At 47.1% G+C, this 21,018-nt stretch overlaps 2 protein-coding genes across 7 annotated transcripts in view; one reads left to right on the top strand and one right to left on the bottom strand.

The window, feature by feature from the left end:
* Positions 1-7,287: 7,287 nt before the first annotated feature.
* On the bottom strand, positions 7,288-13,417 carry Med8 (mediator complex subunit 8). 2 transcript variants are annotated; one of them, XM_028893158.1, is made up of 7 exons: positions 13,356-13,417; positions 11,737-11,855; positions 10,919-11,063; positions 10,190-10,330; positions 9,936-10,017; positions 9,153-9,401; positions 7,288-8,352 (listed from the first exon to the last, which is right to left on the bottom strand). In XM_028893158.1, the coding sequence occupies exons 1-7, from the start codon at positions 13,359-13,361 to the stop codon at positions 8,288-8,290; spliced, it is 807 nt and encodes a 268-aa protein (XP_028748991.1). In that variant the 5' UTR covers positions 13,362-13,417; the 3' UTR covers positions 7,288-8,287. The 2 variants fall into 2 exon arrangements, with proteins under 2 accessions (XP_028748991.1, XP_028748992.1); XM_028893159.2 differs by lacking the exon at positions 13,356-13,417 and having other exon boundaries at positions 9,162-9,401; positions 11,737-13,349.
* A 55-nt stretch (positions 13,418-13,472) lies between these two features.
* Szt2 (SZT2 subunit of KICSTOR complex) overlaps positions 13,473-21,018 on the top strand; it is a 47,311-nt gene continuing 39,765 nt past the window's right edge. For all 5 annotated transcript variants that reach the window (XM_037202876.1, XM_028893162.2, XM_028893163.2 and 2 more), the window contains exons 1-4: positions 13,473-13,578; positions 16,991-17,116; positions 17,766-17,939; positions 18,197-18,367. In XM_037202876.1, the coding sequence (XP_037058771.1) occupies positions 13,552-13,578; positions 16,991-17,116; positions 17,766-17,939; positions 18,197-18,367 (498 nt within the window). In that variant the 5' untranslated portion in view covers positions 13,473-13,551. The remainder of the gene's footprint in view (positions 13,579-16,990; positions 17,117-17,765; positions 17,940-18,196; positions 18,368-21,018) is intronic.

Raw genomic sequence — 21,018 nt, 5'->3', positions numbered from 1 at the left:
ATTCCTCACCTCCTCTGTCTATGTCTTCCCTGACATACCCCTAAATCCAAGCTCCTAATAGCATTTAATCTGGCAAACCCAGGGTTTTCCCATGAGAGGAATCCTAATGAAGCAGAATGGAGAGATGCCGAGGCAGAGAACGAACTTGGAGACCCTAAGCCCATCTAAAAACCACACACAGCCCTAGTACAGGTGGGTCTCCTTTCTTTTTGTGGGTTTGTGTGTCCACATGTGTATGCACAGATATGGGTGCATAGTCCTATGGGTGTATGTGTAGAGGCAAGAGGTGTCTGGTGTCTGGTGTCTTCTGCTGTGGCTCTCTTTTTTTTTTTTTTTAATTTTTTGACTCTGTGTGTGTGTGTGTGTGTGTGTGTGTGTGTGTGTGTGTGTGTGTTGCTTGTACACATGCATGTGCACCACGTGCAGATCCCTGGAACTAGAGTTACAGACAGTTGTGAGATGCAGTGTGGGTACCAGGAATCCAACCCAGGTCCTCTGCAAAAGCAGCAAGTGCTCTTAACCATGGAGTCAAGTCTCTAGCCCTCTATCTTACTTTTGGAGAAGGGTATCTCACTGAACTGTAGCTCACTGAAAGACTAAGTTGGCTGACTAGCAAGCTCTAGGACCTTCCCATGCCCACCTCACAAGACTGCTATTAGCCGTGGCTACGGGTGCTGGAAATCCAAACTCCTATCCTCCTGTTCACACAGCCAGCACTCTGCCCACTCTGTCCACTGAGCTTTGCCCCCAACCACCCTCCTCTAAGTTAAAATAGCTTAATGCAATGTTGTAACCAAAACCGTCTAATTAGGTAAAACTGACTTCTTAGGAAAGAGAAGCATAGCATTTGAGGGCTATTTGCCTTAAGGACCTTGTATACACTTATAAGAAGCTTGGACTGCATCCTGTTGAAAACTATAGCTACTTAAAGTGTTATGTTTAAATATGCTTGGCTGAAAGTATCCTTTGAAATAAGTTCCTTTTTACAGAGGTAGCAACTGAGGTTCTTCAAAGTGAAATAACTTGTCTAAGATTATACAAGGGGCAAGTGTCTAGGCCAGGATTTGGACTAAGAAGAATAAATTGCAATATAATAAAAATTGCTCTAATGGAATTGTGGAGAGGTTGCTGAAGGGTGGTCAAATGTTCCGAGGGGCCGCACTACCAACTTTCAGGCCTGGTGACACTTGTACAGGGAATTGTTCGAGTGAGTGGAGGCAGGAAGGAGGGGGACGTTCTGAATGGGCAGAGCATCTTAAGCCATGGGTCAGCACCCACCTCAATGTCCTGATGGCTACAGCCCAGAGTATTTATAGCAGGTGATGAGAATGGGAGAGGCTGCCATGACCCAGTGTCTGAGGAACAGTGGCCAGTGTGAAGGGAGGGACAAGCACGGGACTGTGGAGCTCTTGCTCTGATACACAGTAATTCAGTTCAGCCCGACCTGTGCTTTGGAAGCACAGACAATTGAAGCAGAGGCTTATCTCAGCTGCATGGAGAAGAGTCTGAGTGGTGAAGAGCCCCCTTTAGGGGCAGAAGACTGAAACTGAGTTGTTAGCTGGTTGGGACAGGGACAAGACATCACTAGAAACAATGAAAAAGAACATCTTAGGTGAGGGAGCTTGTTCAATGATACAATTTAAGACCAAACTGGGGCCTAAGAGAAGAGCATAAGCTAAGTGGGAAGAAATAAATCACAAAAGTAGATACAAAATTGGTTCCCAGTATCAGGCAACCCAGTGTAAAAATGTGCCATTGCTAGCTCTGGAGTTGCTAAGGAGACCCTGGGAATGAAGCTTACACAAAGGGCGTCTCTGAGGGCAGCTCTCAGGCATAAGTGCAGGAGTGGCAGGAGGAAGAGCTTATGGCCTCCTAGAGGGATTGCTCAGTCATTTATTCAAGTCACTTCAGGGAGCAAGTTTCTAGCTAGGAATAGCTAAGATGTATCAAGGTTCTCCTATCAGTCAGGCATTGTTTGAAACAACCCTCTAGAATATCTACAGGAATAAGGAAATAGAGCACAAATATTTTGATGTCCCAGCACTATATAACTAGTAAGCAGCTAGGCTAGGATTTAAATCCAAGCAACATGACACTACAAATATATTCCAATGCACAAATATATATATTTGTAGTTCTTATTTGTTTGTTTGTTTAAGACAGTCTTGCTGTGTAGCCCTGGCTGGTCTAGAACTTACAGCAATCCTCCTGCCTCTGTCTCCTGAGTGCTATAATTATTGGCATGCACCACCATGCACTCCAAAGTTATTACATATTACCACTCCAAAACCAAATCATAATAGAAATAATAGCAACACTTCTGTAGGTAGTGTTTATGATGGGCCACATGCTATGGGACACCAGAAATACATTATCTTCTCAAAGACCATATAGTCCTCAGGTGGAAAAACTGTGACTCAAACTCTGACAGTTCGGGGTGCTTGAACTTGAAGGGCAATAAAGTGCAGCAGGAGCTAGAAGACATTTGTACAAAGTACAGATGTGAAGCATCAAAGTGGAGGGAACTGACCTCTCTTGATGGGAGTGGCACTGAATTGTGGACAGGCTGAGATGCTGGAAAGCCTCACAGAGAGATGACATGAGAGTCCAGTCTTAAAACTTGATTGGAGTTTGGTGATTAGGAGGCTGAGGCAGGAGGATTACCAAGAGTTCTAGGCCAGCCTAGGCTAGATGAGATGCTGCTTAATCCCTTCCCCGACAAAAAATATGGTTTACTATTTATCAGACAGGATAATAAAGCAAGGTAGTAGGGGAAAATGGAGGCTGGAAAGAACTGATCACACTAGACCATTTGTATGGCTTTTGGAATCGAGTAGGTAGCAAATCAACAAGATGAGCCAGAAAGCAGGCAACGAGGTCAAAGAGATTTCCTTGCCTTTCCACAAAATGGGAGCCATTTTTAAATAGCCCAGGAAGTCTGGTTTCCTTGAAATCTATTTTCTCCTAATAATGACTGCCTGGCTGGGCCTGTTAGTACAGGTTGTTAATCCCAGCTGCTTGGGAGGTTGAAGCAGGAGGATCCCAAGTTCAAGGCCAGTCTGGGCAACTTAGTGAAACCCTGTCCCAAAATCTCACACACACACACACACACACACACACACACACACACTGGATTTGCATTTCATTTTAAATTACCCTCAAGAAAAATGAAAATCCCAGGATGGTTTTGCCCTATGGCTTTTAAGCCTGAAACACTGACCCTACCAACTTGCTAGATGTGTGAACCTCAGTTTGAGAAATATAGGGAGTGAACTGTCAAAAAGATTTTAAGCAAGGGAGTAATAGGATCAGTTCTGCAGTCTGGAAAAATCTGGCAGCTTTTAGGTAGAGAAGCTGGAGTTTCCAGATGTGGAGGTAGGGAGACTGAATAATATCTTCACCGAGTGGCTCAGAGGCTCAACTGAGTGCAGATGGGTTAGGGGCTGGGGAGACAGACAGACAGGGCTTGGCATTGGACTGCTCATAGGGGAGGTAGCTGAGAACATGTGGGAGAAATAGTTTAGGGTGCTCCCATGTCCCTGACTTAGGTAATACCCAAGAAAACCAGAAAAAAACAAGCATGCAGCGAGAAAGATGACTGGATTTGGACACCTGGAGCCTATGGTAACTGTGGGTCAAATGGACCAGAGACATCTAAATAGCAACCTGCAATTCAGCAGAGATTTGAGCTGAAAACTAAATTTGTTTAAGTTGTGCACAAAAGAATGGTGGTCATGTGGAAGGCAGCTAGCTTAAGAGAGGGGTTAAGACCAAGCTGAGAATAACATCAGTCAAGGAGGCAGAGGGGCAGAAGTCAGGAGCTGCTGAGAACTAGCCAGCGAGGTGGGAGAGCAAGGAGAGGTGTGGCAGAAGCCAGCGAAGGAAAGAGACTTAAAGGAAATGGTCAGCGTTGCTGAGTGCTATGGAGTGGTTAAGTACCGTAAGAACAGAGCCAGAGGAAGGGCATAAGAGCCAAGAAATATTTCTACTAAGGAAGACTTCAAACATCATTAACCAGGCCGTGAAAACAGTTGTACTCCAGAGAAATTAGCATAAAGAATAAAAGATGGTCTCCATAGAGGGTGTGAGCAAAACACAGCAATCCAAAGGGCCACACATTAGGAACTAGTGTGAACAGGAGGCAGTGGAGAGGCAAAGTAGAAAGGGACCCACTCAGGCTGCTTTGTATTTGGTTCAGGAGGTAGTTACTGCCATATGGGGAGGTGGCTGGGAATGTGTAAGAAAATGGTTTAGGATGCTCCCATATTCCTGGCTTACATTATCTCCAGGAAAACTAAAAAACAGGTATGAAAGGAAGCATGACTGAGTCTAGACATCCAAAGCCTGTGGTAACTATGGGCTAAATAGGCAGGGATATCAAAATTACACAAAGTATAATTTTCTGGACTGAAAAAATCTCTCCATACATTTATCTCGTCCAGAGGAGACAGACGTTTGAGAGTGGGAGGTTAACTTCAACTCCACAGCCACCTCACCACCTCATTTGTTTGTTTGTAGACATGGTCTCACTATGTAGCTCTGGCTATCCTAGAACTCACTCTGTAGACCAGGCTGGCCTCAAACTCAGAGATCCACCTGCCTCTGCCTACCGGGTGCTGGGATTATTAAAAGCATGAGTCACCACACCGGCTACCTCACCCTCTTTGATCCATATTCATGAGAAAGGCAGCAAAGCTAGAAAACAGTACCAGGGACATGGTCTAGAGCAGCAGTTCTTAACTTATGGGTCAAGACCTCTTTGGGGGTCAAACAATCCTTTCATGGGGGCCACCTAAGACCATTAGAAAACACAGATATTTACATGGTTCTTCATAGTAGCAAAATTACAGTTATGAAGTAGCAACAAAAATAATTTTATGGTTGGAAGTCACCACCACATGAGGAACTGTATTAAAGGGTCAGAGCATTAGGAAGGTTGAGAACCATTGTTCTAGATGAAGGTTCATGACAGAGAATGTTAGGAGCTGTTAGGGATTTTCAGCATTTGGGAAATCTGCCCTATTCAAGTAATAGAGCTATGCAGTAAGGAAAACAAAAAAGAATGCCCTTGGGAGTCAATGTCAGACTGCCAGGCTGGAAAGGTCACTGGGGTCATTCAGGTGAGTTAAGGGAGGCCCAAGGAACTCAACAGCCTTGGTCTATGCCATGTTTAGGAAGTAGAAGTGTCCAAGCAGTGGTTCACATTCTCAGGGTATGTGACTCTTAACAAGAGACCACATTAGAGGAACCCAGGCTCTGCCTCAGTGACACATGGGATCCAGGATCAAGAGAGGCAGATTGTTAAAGAAGTTTGTCCTGTGGAACAGAGCACGTGTTGATGTCCATGTGACATGAGGAGCACCATGGCCTACCAGGCAAGTCACTCCCTGTCCCTATCATTTTCCAAGCGCTAGCCCCTGCGCATTCCAGACTTTGAAGATAGAATCACATTAAACCTCTACAAGTTGGTGCTTAACGCTCAGGGCAGACCAGAAAAGGAAGCACAAATCCTGGTCATACTACTGGCCAGTGACAAGCCACAGAAGGCTCTGCTGCCCCTCCAGTCTGGAGCACACAGGAACAAATGTCTAACCCTTAGTAGTTCCACTGGACATCAATCGGGGCTGAGCAGGGTGGGCGTTTGGAAGGCTTCAGCCTCTGTCCAGCCTAGTGCTGGGATCAGCGCACACGGCTCCTGTGTCCACAGGACACAGAGAATACATTGTCCATAAGGAGGATTATTCTGTACAAGAAACTCAGACAAAGGGAGAGGCTGTTTCCAGCTGCTTGGGGGAGGGGGGTAGGGGGTGGAGAAGGGCTCGACCTCACATTGGGCATTCTTGCCGAGTTCAGCTTCTTCCCTTCAGCAGCAGGGTAAAAGATGGGCAACCACATCCTCTCTAGCCTGTACCTAGCTAGTGCTGGCAATCCACAGGGCTACAACGAACATTTGGCTACAACTGACCTACCTTAGCCATTGTCCCCCAAAGGCACAGTTGAGTGTGGTGAGCCAGCTAAGTAGGACAGCAGTTCACACTGGAAGAAGAGAAGGAACAGGTGACCAAGGCAATCAGCAATGGCTGAATCCCAGCCTCAGGGCAGAACCAGAGAGAGAGGTCTTAGGCAACCCTGCTGGGCTTGACGTTGATTCCATAAGCTCCCACCTTCAGTGGGATGAACCGCTGTGGGAAGACTTCAAGTGTCACACTGCTGCTGCTTTCTCTATCCCAGAACCCGGGAGACAAGGGAGCAGACCTCTGTCCACCTGATCCCCTTGTGCAAGGGCCCCAAATGCAGCGGAAAGGACAATCCCCAAGCAGAAAATGATCAGAAACAGGAATGGTGAAGTAGTGCTGTCACCTACAAACCCCAAATCTAAGGAGTAAACAGTTGTCTTTTTCACAGGCAACTCCACACACATTGCTCCTGAAAGATGAAGCAGTAGGGGTTCCAGACATCCTTGCTATCGTGGGGTGAATTGGTGTATGAGCCCCCGAGAGGGAGATCAGCAGATGTGTATGCTGAGATGTCTGGCGCTCTGGAGGGAGGAGGTGCTAGAAATGACAGCATGTGCTACCTGAGCAACTAACAGAGGTGTGGGTGCCTTCACCACTCAAGTGTTTGCTTAAGGGCATGAAATGCAGGTGAGGGCCTGAATGCTCCTCCTGCAGCAGGAAGATATTCCTGTTCTTGGAGGACAAGGAAGCCATTTCAATAGCGTGGTGGCAGTGAAGTCAGTTCATCTGGGACAGCGAAGACTTGGGGTTGGTTACAGGTGGAGTAAAGGACAGCAATCACCGAAAGATACTCTGAGAGTCCGCAAAAGTCCAGCTAGAGCTCTAGTCAATACCCAAGTTAGCGTTGACATTTAGTGGGAAGGGAGGAGATGAGAAGATAAACAACACCTGGATGGGCTAATGGGCCAGCCCTTTTAAGTGGGGGAAAGGTTTGCCATTGCCTCAGAGCAGATGACAGGACTCCCCTGGTGCAGTGTGTTGTGGTCAATTAGCTTGTCAACACCACTCCCGGCTCCACAGACCAGCAACAGAGGACCACTTTTCCAGGCCTTTGCTGCCCCAGCCTGGTAGAATGCTGTTTAACAAGGACCAAAGACCAAAGCACTAGTGTGTGACAGAAGAGAACTCACATAGTGTAGCCAGAAGGAAGTCTTCGGGTTTTTAAATAAAGGAAAAATTAAAGATAAGGAAATACTTTAAGGAGAACAGATTAAAATTGCCTTGTACACTGTTCATAAATTTCAATCAGACAACCCTGAGCCAGTGAACATCAATTTAAATAACTTTATTGAACAAAGAAACCCTTTGGCCCACTTCTGCTGACTCAATCCCTGCCCTTGCCCACAAAAGAACGCTGAGAAAGGCAACATGGCTGCCTGTCCACAAATTCAGTTCTTCAACTCTACGAAAGCAGGAAAGGAGAATGGGGCTGTTGCCCTTCCCACTTTCAATCTGGATCTTACCTGAGCCACATTGTTTAGTGAGATGGAAGAGGGCAGAAACAGGGAGTAGTTACTGTGAGGACAAATAAGGCCCGTGAGTGACAACGTGAAGCCTAACTCCTCTCCAAGGAGGAAGACGTACTTTATCTGTGCTATTGCCTGACAGGGCCTATCCTAAGCAATCTCCCACCAGCTGCTCCCTAGACATCTTCATAACAGTAGGGTAAAGATGGGTACTGTTACCTATTTCCCAGGTAAAAGCTGAACTGCTTTCATCAGACCTGTAGGTGGACAGTGTCCCAGCCTAGAAACCTCTTCGCCTGTAGCTTGGATGGAGCCAGCAAGATGGAACCTGGGCAGAAGAGCCTACAGAAACAATACACTGCCAAGACATACAGGCTGCCATGGTTCCTGGATTACTTGATCCCGTATCCATTAGCTCACCACTGTCATGGAGCTTTACCAATCACAGTAAGTTCTGGGTGCCGGACAGCGAATAGCAGGGTGGAAAAGTAAGAAACTATCATTTATTCAAGACCCAGTATTTCATATACCATGCTAAGTGTTTTACATTCGTTTTCTCATTTTAATCCTCACAACAACCTTATGAGGTAGGTATTATCACCATTTACAAATAAGAACCCAGGCTCAGAAAAATGAGGTCACTTTCCCAAGGTCGCACAGCTATTCACAGCGGAGCTGAGATTTGTCTGTTGCTGAAAGCCTGTGTTCTTTTCATTGTCCCCATCTATGTAAGCCTTGAGCAAAAGACACTTTCACTGCCCAACTCAGCACAGGTCACCTGAGAGTGGGGGCTGCTGTCCACACTCACCGCTGGTAGGGATGCATTGAAGCTGACTTGATGTTGGTTTTTATTCCACTTGGCATTTTCCCTAAAAGGAACACAAAGAAAGGCATCTGATCAATTTTCACAATAAAGGAGAAATGCAGCTCTCAGATTCCTGTCATCTCCTGGCCCTCAGAACCTCTGTGGCTTCTGACTCTGGGTAGCAGAGGTCACAGGTGCGCTGCTGCCTCACTCGGCTCCCTCACGGAAGGTATCTAGGAGGAAAGGGTGTTCTAGAAAGAGAAGAGGGGTCTGAACAGTCCCCGCAATGGACTTCTGCTCATCTACCTCTGGAAGACAGGCATATGGCTTATGTGGCCCTGTTTAGTGTCACAGGTAAAGAGTAGTGTGTTCTCTGTTGTTTTATTTGTCCTTTTCCCTAAACAGCCTGAAGAGATACCCATGCAGCTGCCCCTGTGAACGCCTCCAGACTGCTCTCACAGGAAGTAAAAATGAGCCTGAGAAAGGGCAGGAAGCCAAGACTAAGGGACAGGGTGAGAGGAAAGAATCCAGGCAGACCCAAAAAACTACCAGCTTGTTGATTATCCACCGAATGGTCTTGATTATCTACCAAATGGTCTTGATCAAGGTTCACTCACTTATTTCTCTACCTAAGAGACACACAGTACCATCCAGAATAACAGGACAGTGGAGACAAAAGTCTGAGACGAATGTAAAAGATAACAACAGCTCCTGCTAGTCAAGGGCCTTCTCTGGTACCTGTTGCGGGGCTTCTGACTGTCTTTTGAGTGACCATGCAAAGGAGGAAAATCTCCAGGTCTGGGGTTGATGGGGGCTTAATCTAGCTCATTCTCACACTCCTGCAGTCAGTCCATGTCACCCTACCTGGCTGACCTGCTTGAGCCATCTGGACTCCACTGAGCATTGTCTGCGGCTGGTTTGGAGCACCCGCCATCTGAACTTGCTGTAATCCTGAGGTTCCTGCAAGGATTGTACCAGCTCCTGGCTGGCCAGGTTGGCCAGGACCACTGCTACCTGAAGGTCTCCAATTAGACAGCCCCTTCCCAAAGGCAACAGCTGCCACTAAAGCATTAGTGTCTGCAGGGTTGAAAGTCTGCTTGTTTGACCGGAGACCTGGAAAAAAGAAAAAAAAAAAAAAAAAAAAAAAAAAAAGCAAGAACACTGAAGTGTGTGTTCAATTCTAGACTAAACCCAGCAGTCGGGAGGCCAGTGATGACCACCAGGCTTACAGTTCTGATTGCAGAAACATCTAGAACCTCTCCAGCCCCATCAAAGAGCTCGAAGTCCCCAAACCTGTCTTTAATTTTCACTTTGTCCATTTCCTGCATTTGCTTTCAGGCTAGTCTTAAACACAGAGCACTAACAGGATACAGACCTCTCCTTGCCAGTTCACGCTTCTTTTCTAAAACCACACTGACTTATTTTGTGTGTGGTGGTCAGAGGACAGCCTTTTGGTTCTTCCCTCCACCACAGAGGTCACAGGGATCAAACTTAGGTCAGGCCTGGCAGCAGGTGCCTTTGCCCACGGAGCCATCTTGGCAGCCCCAGCAGCTCCTTCTTAGGTCCTCACTTCACTATCAGGCAGACTACCGTTCCCGCTCTAGCCATCTCATACAGCTCTCCTGTTTGCCAACCTCCCCTCCTTACCTCCACTCTCTGACTCTCGTTCCTCTTTGCTGATTTTCTCCAAAAGGTTTGAGCACATTTTATTCAAGCTCTGGATCTGCTTCTGTAACACACATGAATCGATGTAGTGATTAGTAATGACTCTCGTGAAGCATCTTTCTTATGCTCTTCCAGAGGCAGCCCAGCTTAACCAACTCCCACTACACAGGCTTGGTAAAGTCTTGCTTCTTATGAAGGGATGGGGATGGGGCAGCAGGGCAGTGACTCAGTCCAACCTGAGCTGCATCAGCACCAATTCTGGCAGCATCTGTTGTCAGCTGCTTCTCTTGCTCTTCAACTTCAGGGTCAGGCTTGGTTCTCAAATGGTCAGGGACAACCTCATGGCTGAAAACAGGCACTCGTCCCTCAGTCTGACGCTGCAACACAGAGAGTATTGATCCTATTGTGCGATCCAACTAAGTTGATTCTAACCCAGTTTCCTTTCCACAGGCAACTGCATTTTCAGAGACAACACAACCTGAGGCACAAATGTAGCTTTCTGTGGCACTGTCTTTTCACACACACACTCCATCAGCACTAGGGCAAATTAAATTCCACCCTCCACAGCCACATTGTAATTTTCTTTTTGTTGTTGTTTCTGTTTTGTTTGGGATTTTTTTTTATTCCTCACCCCCACCCCATTCTGGGGACCAAACCAGGACTTTGCTCTACCACTGAGCTAAATTCCCAACCCCACATTTTAAAGACTGATCAGACAAAGTCACAGGCAGACAGAACTGACTTTTTTTGGGGGGGGGGGGTAGAAAGGTCATGGACTTGGTGATATGGGCCTTGGTAATCACAGCATTATTTAAGTGTGACTCCAGCCTCCAGAAGGATGAAAAAGCAAGTCTTCCAGATGGCAGCCCTTACTTTTCATTGCTATACAGAGGATCCAATCAACAACTGTGCTCTAGACTTTCATTTAAGGACTTGATTTCCCAAGTTCAATCCTTTCTTCTTACCATGAGGTCTTCATCTCGATCTGGGGACAGCACCAGGGGGATGATGACCTGGTTACGGAACAGTGGTGTCTTCTCATGCTTTAAGACCTTGTTCAGAGTGTTCAACTGTCCAGACAGCAGTGCAAAGCTGTCCAGGACAGAAGGCCTGGGGGTGGTAAGAAGTCATCAGAACTATTTTTCCCTATAAGTAATCTCTGTAAGTCCCCAATGCTGGAACACCCAGACTCACCCCCAGAAGACTCACAGCCCTATGGCTAGCCTAGGCAAGAACCAAATTTGCTAGCAGAGAGGATGGAGTTGGGAAAGAGGAACACACTTTCAATTTCTGACACAGACATAGAAAAAAAAAAAGCAACTCATTGCTTGAATGGGATTGGGAGTAGTGGAAAACAGAGACTGTGGTTATACTATGGTAATCTTAAAGTGGATAAAAGCCTCCTTTCTAGTCTAGTAACAGAATCCATCATTCCAAAGTAGGTTGTATCTTAGGTTGAGCCCCATCTGTGGAAGGAGATCCGGTATGAATGTAGCTATAATTGTCCTCCACTGGGGGAATACCTCCTCACCAAAGAAGTCAAGCGTAAGAATTAAAACCTAGAAACAACCAGGGTTGGGAAACTGGGTACTTCTCTACTTCCTTGCCATGGAGGCTTTAAGCCAAACTATACTTGTCAGTGTTGGGCAACCTAGTTCTTTCCAAACCAAAAAGAATATTTGCAAACTGATAAATAGTTACATCACTGGAGATGTCCTGTCAGCCAGGGGGCTTGGCCCCACCACCCATGGATCCCTCTCCAGCTTGTCCTGGCAATCCTTACCAGGTCAGCCGGTCATACTCGTTTTCCAACTTGTAAATGAAACTCCCCAGCGAATTCTTCAGATCAGCCACTTGATTCAGCAGGGCATCTAATGATGCCTCAAGCTGCTTCTCCTCCCTCTGCATCAGTAGGATGTTTGGTTACTCAGATACAAGTGAGTGTGACACATACGGAAAAGCTCAATTGTTTTCTGTCTTGGTATTTGGGTTACAGACAGCATCAACCCTTAGACCTTTCAACCTGTTCACCTGGCCTAAAGTCCTCCTACTAACTGATTCCTTTTATCATCCTCCTACACCACGGTACTTCAACAGGAACATTGCACCAGACCTAATTCCCTTCTGCTTATGACTTCATGGTTTTTTTTTGTCTTCATAACAAAACTGGCTTAGAGCTGTATCATTTCTCCTCCCAGCTCAAAAGGTTTGCCTCTCTTAAAAGCCCACCTTCTCTTAGATCTGCAGCAGGGTTAACAAGACCATGCTCAAGCCGGAGCACAGGCTTCTTTGTAAGTCTAGCCCTTTTCTGGAAAATAGACATAGCCTGCCTACCACCCTCCTGCCTGCTGTCATGACTCTGCTTCCCTTGGGCATATGGAGAATCCTTGGATTGTGTCACTCTGTGGGGTTGGTGTTGCCCCATTTCTTTCAGAAAGTTCAGTACATTTTAGAAAGGTTTGCCATGATAGCAGGGGTGCTGTCAGCACTTAAGGCCAGAAGGAATTCCTGAAGTTCATTATCTCACGGGTACCTCTGTAGTACATATGCGTACATCATGATCCTCTGCCTTGTGAGCGCAGCTACTGTCAACAACACAGTCTGGAGAATCTCACATTTTGCCTTTATGTGTGAGGCTTTCTCTGAATACCAGCTCTGCGGTCCCCATCCCCAACTGGTCGTTTATCCTTGGCATTTGCTGAGTCAATGTGTACTCATGGATCTCTCTCTGCCAGTATTCCAGTCTCTTTTGTAAGCTCGGGTGACCCATAAACACTCGCTGTAGGACTACCAGGTGCAACAGACTAAATGAGTAATGAATGACAAAGGCGAGGAAACCAACATTGTTTCTGAACGTTAGACAATTCTAAATGCTGAGTCTGCAGAGGGTTTCCGCTTGACCATCTGTGCTCTATTTACTCCACTTCTCCGCCCTTAGCAACTGGGTACAAGCCGGGAAGAATGTTACAAAGTTGATTTGCAAACCCGACACTGACTGATGGGGTTAAATACTAGGTTCCGCCCACACCTCGGATTACAAACAGCTTAGTTTTCGCCCTTGGCAGCCCACAATCCCTTCAGACTTCTGAAGCCTTGTTATGCCTGTGTCCAAGAGCCTGGTGCCAGCCCACTACTTTCTCGAGCCTTCCCAAATGCCAACTCGATCCTTTCACACAATCAAGCAAGTCGGCCGTGCCTCCCCGCAGGCCTCTGACCCGGTCGCGTTAGCGGGCTCAATCCCCGCGCCTCCCGGAGCTGTCCTCGTCTCTCCCCGGTTCGCCGCCTTTCCCCCAAACTGCCGAGGCCTCTGCCCTCTCCTCACATCCCTAACTTCCCAGAGTCCTCCGCCCGCCCACCCTCCGGCCGGCGGCTAGAGGATGGAAGGCCCAGGCCGCTTCTCACCTGCATTGCCACGGCCCGGCTGGCGCAACCACTTCCTCTTCCGGTTTCTCGCTCCGCCAGCTGTGCTCACCAATCAGAAAGCGCAGAACGCGGCCATCCCCACGACTTCCGGTTCCTGCCGGTGCCGAGCTAGCTGGGTCAGAGGTCAGGAGTGGAGCAGCCTTCCTGGCCCGGGCCGGCGCGGGAGGGCTGTGTGATGGCCTCGGAGCGCCCGGAGCCAGAGGTGAGGGGCGGGCGGGTGCGGGGCCCAGGCCCGAGGGCAGGCGTGTGGCGGCCTCCAGCCTCCGGAGCCTCGAGGAGTCTGTAGCTGTTTTGTTTACTCAGATGCCATCCTGGTCCTCGTCTCCCACCCACAGACCTAGATACAGTGGTGCTGACAAAACTCGTGTTTGGGCTATTAGTTGGCGGTTTTCATCGGGCTACGCCGAAGCTGACCGACGTGGCGGGTTTTTGCATCTCATCTACTGGAATGTGATCAGTAGCATGAGTTGATTTCGCTTTAGCAGTCCATGCTTTTGGAAAAGCCCTGCAACCGTTCTAGCAGTCTTAACTTCCCAGATCCAGTTTCCTTCTTTATAAAAATGTTTGTTCTGTGGTGTGGCTTGGGGATCAAGTCAGATGAGGCACCCCTTCGATGCGAAGAACTCGTGTAGGGAATCTGGCAGTATTTATTCTCAGGTACAGAGCAGAAAACTGAAAAGTCAGAGCAGGTGAGGTGCCTGATCATGCTAAGATACCCGAGGACTGCTCATTCTAGCCGAATGAGAGGATCTGAGAAAGAAACAGAACCTTAGATTTGGCTAGAATGGCCGTGGCCACAGAAGAATACTTAGGAGGGAAGGGCGATGGATGAGTGTAATGATAAAACAGTAATGGCAAACTTGCTGAGTTCTCACTGCTTCCAGCCACCATCCTGAGCACTTTACCGTTACCAGTTCTTTCAGCCCTGTGAGGGAAACACCATTATCACCCCCCTTTTCAGGAAACTGAGGTACAGCTATTAAGAGAAATACAGTTGCACAGCCAGTATTGGGGCTAGAATTCCCAAATAGGTAGGTCCAGCTCTAGACCTACAAGCTGTCCTCTGACCTGCACATGTACGCTATGACACATCGTGTGCTTGTGTGCGTACACACACAAAGTACTTATACATACGTGTGTGTCTGCGTGACTCTGATAGGGAAACTACACATAGAAAAACTCAATGAGTAGTGTAGAAACAGAATACCAAGAAGAAAAAGTGATGTTTAGGGATGTTAGGCTCCCGAGGAGAAAAATGAGTAGTGCTCTAGACCCAAAGTTGTGCTGCGTGTTAGGGTGGATGCAGACTGATGCACGCCTTAGCTTTGGGGAGGAAATGAACATTGACTTATACTAGGTGTTTCAGAAGAACAAATGAGGATGTTTAAGGTTTAGTGGGGCATTTAACCTTCCTCTATAAGCGGTTAGGTGGAGCTCAGGAAATGTAAGTTCTCTGAGTATCTAATACAGGTACAGTCCTCATGAAGTAGTCACTCTTGTTATCCCTGTTCACAAATGAGAAACCTCGCAGAGTCAGCTGTGGTCCAAGGTGCTCTTACTCGAATGCCTGCTTTTACTGTAGTGGTGGGCGAGGGGACTGAGACCTTGAGGCCATGCTAGAAGTTCAGGTTTATAATGGCGAGAGGCTTCCCATAGGAGGGAGGGAGGTATCCATGTTATTTTGTGGGAAGACAGCACATGGTTTGTCTTAGAAAAGGCTCGGAGAATAATTTAGCCCTTAATCTCAAACCCAGAAAAAAAGAAGCACAGTGCCTGGAAGCAGATATTCAGCTTGGCATAAATGGTATGTAGGCCTCGATGACTATTCTAAACAGTGACAGCCTTCCTCCGGCGTTGTTCTTCCTCCCATTTAATTGCAATATCCCCACAGAGATATTGTTATCTAGATATTACAGTAAAGAGATTGAAGCCTGGAAAACTTTTCAGTCGCCTGTATGATCACATGCATAGCATGTAATAGAATACTTCAGAATCCAGGTCTCTGATTCCCAAAGCCTGCTTTGTCTTGTTTATTGGACTACATCAAAAGTTAGGCACCATCAGACTCAAGGGATGTTAGTATTGAGGTCTTGAAGTTCCATATGAATGTGAATGCTATGAAACATAACTAATTAAAAAAATTCTCAAACAGTAATATGGAAAAATCCCCAGGGGAGCTAGTTAAAATGTAGATTCTTGGTATCTGTCAGCTCTTCATTCAGCTGGTCTCTGATGGTACCCAGGCATCAAATGTGCATTTTAATAAACAACTCAGGTGATTCTGGTGCAGCTGGTGCGTGAATCCCACTTTGAAAAACATTCCAGCTGCTTAAATTCTATTAAGCCAGCCTTCTGGTTCTGATAAAGTACATCTTGAATGTCTGACAACTTAGGAGATTTTGGAAATGTTTGAATCAAAGGATCACAGATAAAGGGGAATTTTCCCAGAAAGCTAGGCAAACATGCCTGGTTTTAGATGGATTCTGTAAGAACTGACAGATGAAAGCAGACTTCAGGTTGGCCTTGGAGAAATCAGTCATTCCAAAGAGCGTTGAAAGCAAGAGAAAGGTAAAGCAGTGGAAGCTGTGCATTGTGAAACTGCGTGCTCAGATGCGAGTTCAGTGATGCAGTGGCCGGTCTCTGCCCTCCATCTGGGCCATCTCCTGTAGAGAGCTCTGCTGGACCTTCGTCATCCCATCCTCCCAGGACCCTGGACAGGATCAGGCTACTCTGTTTCTTGCTGTCATAAAACCACATTCTTACCCGTTAGCATGCTTATTCAGTGTGTAATGATACAATAACTAGGGTGAAGGGTGATTATTCCGTTTTTGTGAATGATAGGTAAGTTGGTCTGCTGGGAGTACCGGGGGGGGGGGGGGGGGGGGGGGTGGATCAGAAAGGCTGCTTGCTGACCAAAAAGTCAAGCCTATTAAGTAAGATTTACCACTTTGACAAAATGATAGGTTTCTTCCTGTGAGAGTACAGCTGCCATAGTATATGTGTGTGGACAGAGGATAATATGTCCTGAGTCATCTTTGCCAGGTAGAAAATTTGCTTTGTATGGTAGAAAAATAAGGATGCTGTTGAACTGACCACCCCTGAAGGCTCAGGGGAAAGAAACTAAAGCACTGACAGTTGATAGGCATGTGAGTGGAGAGTGTGACCCACAGGAACTTGATATGAGATAACACCTAGGAGGCTTCATGTGCTCAGCAATCTTAAACGTACTCGGTGAAGGTTTCTTTAGTGTCGGCTGTGGGTAAGACCGAGACGGTTACTGACAAAGTGTTCATGTAGCAGATTGGATACTGACTGGGTCTCGTGAATCAGTGTGCCAAGCACAGGGGCACACAAACAGGACAAAGCCTCTCTCCTACCTTTGGGAGCTTATGGTTTATAAGAGAAAGACGTAAGCGTTTGTGGAAACACGCTACAAGAAGCTAAGTTTCCTGCATCTGTGTGGGGTCGTTGGGAGCACTCCTCGTGACAGCAAGGATAGACGTCACCTCTGCTGCCGTTCCTCTCACTGTGCGGGCTCCTGGGCAAGCTGCTTGCATGGGATGTGTATATACTGGGAACTCAGTGTCCTCTTGGTCTTCTGTCTCTCTCATTAGGTAGAAGAAGCTGGCCAGGTGTTTCTGTTAATGAAAAAAGATTATCGAATCTCCCGAAATGTTCGCCTGGCTTGGTTCCTTAATCATCTGCATCAGACTGTTCAGGCCACACCCCAAGAATTCCTGGTATGTCCTAGTGACAGGTGGGAGGTGAGGGCATGGCCCAGAAGGATCTCTTTTTTTTCTTAGAGCTCTAAGGCTGGGAGGGGCGGTGGCTTTACCTGCAAAGTGCTTCCTTACAGAAAATGTGTTCATACTTTTTCTAGCTAGTGAGGCAGAGGATCTGTGGTTGGTTTATTGAAAGTGGAGCCAGTGGAGGGTCATTTTGGATATAGGATGCAGGTCTAGGGAGCACTTCATATCGAGGATCCCCTTGGACTGCATAGCAGTACTGTAGGTTGCTGTTAGGATTGTGTTCGGTTTCCAGATGAGGACACTGATGTTAAAGAGGTTGAGTACTTTTTCTGTAGCCTCACAGCTACGACGTGGCCAAACTGGGAGTCAGAGAAGAAAGGGAATTCTTCTCAACCTTCTTTTTTTTTTAGTATGTCTATGTCTGAGTGTGTGTCACATGTGTGTCTGTGTGCGAAGTGTATGTCACATGTGTGTAAGTGCCTGTAGAGACTAGCAGAGGGCATCGGATGCCCTGGAGCTGGAGTTACAGGTGGTTGTGAGCCACCTGACGTGGGGTCCTCTTTGAGGGCACAAGTTTTCTTAGTCACTGAGCTGTCATGTCTCCTGCCCACGACCCCTTCTTTCTCCTCCATCTTGTCAGCTTCAGTCTGAGCAGGAGCTGGAAGTTCTCAGTGTTTTGCCCCCTGGATGGCAGCCAGATGAACCAGTGGTCCCAAGGCCCTTCCTTCTTGTCCCTTCCACACGGGTCACCTTCCTGGCTTGGCAGTATCGTTTTGTTATTGAGCTGGACCTCAGCCCATCCACTGGCATTGTGGTAAGTGGTTTGAGAGGAACAGTAACAACGATGGAATGGGAATGAGAAGCAGGGAGAGTGGGAAATGAAAACAGCCTCAGCCTTATGGGAAAAGACAAGCCTGTGAATGCATGGTGGGTGTTCAGAAACAGAGCCTACTCCGTGTCGATCATAAGAATGGGGTCCTGCTGGTCCCGGAAGCCTGCTTGTTTCTATATTCTGCTTAGAGCTGCTTTGGACACTCTTATGAGATCTCTCTCTCTCTTCATTGCCCTTAGGATGACTCCACGGGGGAGATCTTGTTTGATGAAGTTTTCCACGCTCTGTCCCGTTGTCTGGGCGGGCTGCTTCGGCCCTTCCGAGTGCCTGGATCCTGTATTGACTTCCAGCCTGAGATCTATGTAACAATCCAGGCCTATTCGTCCATTATTGGCCTGCAATCCCACCAGGTAGTGTATCTTTTCTCCACGCTTGTACCTGCAGACTCAATCTCTGATAGAACCTGTTAAGACAAAGCCCTTTTCCTGTCTCCACTGTTTGTACCCAGGTACCAGGTCCGTAGGTTTTCGGTCCTTCCCCGCATCCTTCTCATTACACTTAGTGTGTCCGTGTGTCTGTGTCTGTGTCTATGTGTCTGTGTGACTACACCTTGTTGGTGAAAGTCAGAGGACAGCTTACGGGAGTCAGTTCTCTCCTTCTACAAGCATGGAACTCAGGTCATCAGACTTGGTGGCAAGTGTTTACCTGCTGAGCCACCTCGCTCTCTGTCTCCCCCACCCGCTTGGCAGAGTCCCGTGTGGCTCAGGCTAACTTTGAGTTTGCTGTGTAGCCGAAGATGACCTTGAACTTCTGATTACTGCTTCCACTTCTCCGATGCTGGGGCTTGGAGGGTGTGGGCCACCCAGGGCTTCACGCATGCTCAAAGGTACTCTATCGATGGCGCTTCCGGCCCAGCCTCTGCTGGCTTCTTGAACGTGCATCGTAATTACTCCTGCACGTCTCCCCTTGGTTGGCTGCTCAGGTCGTAGAAGAGCTTTCCTCTGGTTAGTTGGCATTGGTTAGTTAGACACATACTTCTCTACCCATCCTGTAAACATCTTGGTGTCTGGCCCTTGACTGTTTTCTTTGCTCTCACCCCCCCCCACACACACACACCTGGTGAGGACCCCAACCCTCACCACCCCCACCGACTCCTTTAGTTCTGTGAAATGGTTTCTGTTGTGCTGACTCCTGTGAGGAGCCCAGGACACAATCTTTTAGGATACTTTCGCAAATTCGGAGCTGTTACAAGCCCCAGAAACATAATTCATTGTAACGACAGAAAAGGGTTCTTTTCTGAGGGCCCCGTGCGCAGTCAGGTGTCAGGCTGACTGCACAAGTCATGGAACGGTTTCCGATAGCAGCGCAGCCTATCAGAAAGCACTCCTTCTGGAAAATGTCCAGATCTGTTACTGAAATACTTGTTTTGGGCTTTGATAAGCATTGGCCCAGTTTCCCCTCGTCTGCTCTTTACCACCCGCAGCTCCCGGAAACCGTCCCTTATGGCTATACTGTCACCCTCAGCAGTCAGATTTTTCTCTGAGTGTTAGATGCCAAGAACAGCACCTAAAGGTCTGAAGTGTTTAGAGAACAGTTGGTACTTGCCAGGTCTCAAGGCAGGACTGCCAGCCCTCTGCCCGAGTTCCAGGTGTCTCCTAGCACTAACATTAACTGGTGCTTGTAGGTTGTATCTCCCGACGGAGGCCTGGCTTTGCAGACTCCCATAGCCATCAGGAAGAGCGTGGCTGTTAGGTCATCCTTCACATACTATTCCTCTTGACTGGAGCCTGAGCCACACCATGTCTAGGCTAAGTCCGGGGGGGGGGGGGGGAGGGGGGCTCAGATAAACCAGATACTGTCTGTCCTGATGGGGCAGTTAAGAGCTTAGGAGGGAGACATATTAAAGGAGATAATTTCAACTGAGTATGATAAGGGCACTGATAGGTTTTGACATAGATACTGTGAGAACACCAGTAGGGAACATCCAACAAAGCCCAGTTTTTTAGACAAAGGCACCTTGAAACTGAGCCTTTTTTTTTTTTTGAGACAGGATCTTGCTAAATAAACCTGGCTGGCCTGGCACTCTTATTTTCTGCTTCAGCTTTCCAAATGCTAAGATTACAGACATGTACCATCATACCTGGCTCTTGTGTGTGTGTGTGTGTGTGTGTGTGTGTGTGTGTGTGTGTGTGTGTGTGTACACTAAGAATTGAACCTATGGCCTCATGCACGCTGAATAAATGCTCTACCCTTGAGTTATATCTCCAGTTCTCTATTTATTCTTTGTATTTTGTAATAGGATCTGACTAGATTTTCTATGCTTTGAAGTCACTGTATACCTTTGACCTAATGTATGATCCTTCTGCCTCAGTCTTCCAAATAGCTGGGACTGTAAGCCTGTACCACAAGTCCTGGAGCATGAACTGAGGCATGAGGAAAAAAAATAATCATCTGAAGAAGGGGTAGTGGGCTTTTCAGTCAGAGGGACCATGGTTAGAACGATTAAGCCATAGGTAGAAGGGAACCACAAAAGTTCTGATTTGTACAAAGGGAAAAGTCACTTGTTTGTGGCCAGTATAGAAGATAGATTAGGGGAGAGCCTTCAAGATAATTAAAGTGTGGGAAAGAGGGTGAGGCCCGGACATGGACAGCAACTGTGGGCAAAGAGGATTTTTCTCTCTGTAGTTGCTGCAAACAGCATCCTACTCCAAAAGAAAAAACAGTAAGGGCCAGTGAGGTGGCTCTGCTTAAATGATGCTTGCCACCATGCCTGAAGACCTTTGATCCCCAGGACCCACAGGCTAGGAGAGGACCAGCTTCTGCAAACCACCCCCACCCTCCCCACTCCCCTTGCAAAAAAAGTTAAATACATAAACTTAAAAAAAAAACTTTTCAAAAAAGGTAAATCACATTTTTAATATATGTCCACTGAAGGAGATTTGAGCGCTACCTTAAAATATAAAGAAATAACAAAACCTACCCATAATGTGATACTCAAAAGGTATTATTAATGTTTCTTTGTAGTCTTTGCAGTTTCTTTGTAGTCTAACTGGGTTAATCC

The sequence above is a fragment of the Peromyscus leucopus genome, chromosome 2 (assembly GCF_004664715.2).
Source record: "Peromyscus leucopus breed LL Stock chromosome 2, UCI_PerLeu_2.1, whole genome shotgun sequence".
NCBI lineage: Eukaryota > Metazoa > Chordata > Mammalia > Rodentia > Cricetidae > Peromyscus > Peromyscus leucopus.
This window is presented reverse-complemented; position numbering and strand designations above follow the sequence as displayed.

What these genes read in the sequence shown, in the direction of transcription:
- Med8 (XM_028893158.1), bottom strand. An exon ending in ATCGAGATGAAGACCTCATG is followed by an intron (nt 10,331 to 10,918) that starts GTAAGAAGAAAG and finishes TCTGTGTTGCAG; the next exon opens with CGTCAGACTGAGGGACGAGT. An exon ending in ACGAGAGTCAGAGAGTGGAG is followed by an intron (nt 9,402 to 9,935) that starts GTAAGGAGGGGA and finishes TCTTTTTTCCAG; the next exon opens with GTCTCCGGTCAAACAAGCAG.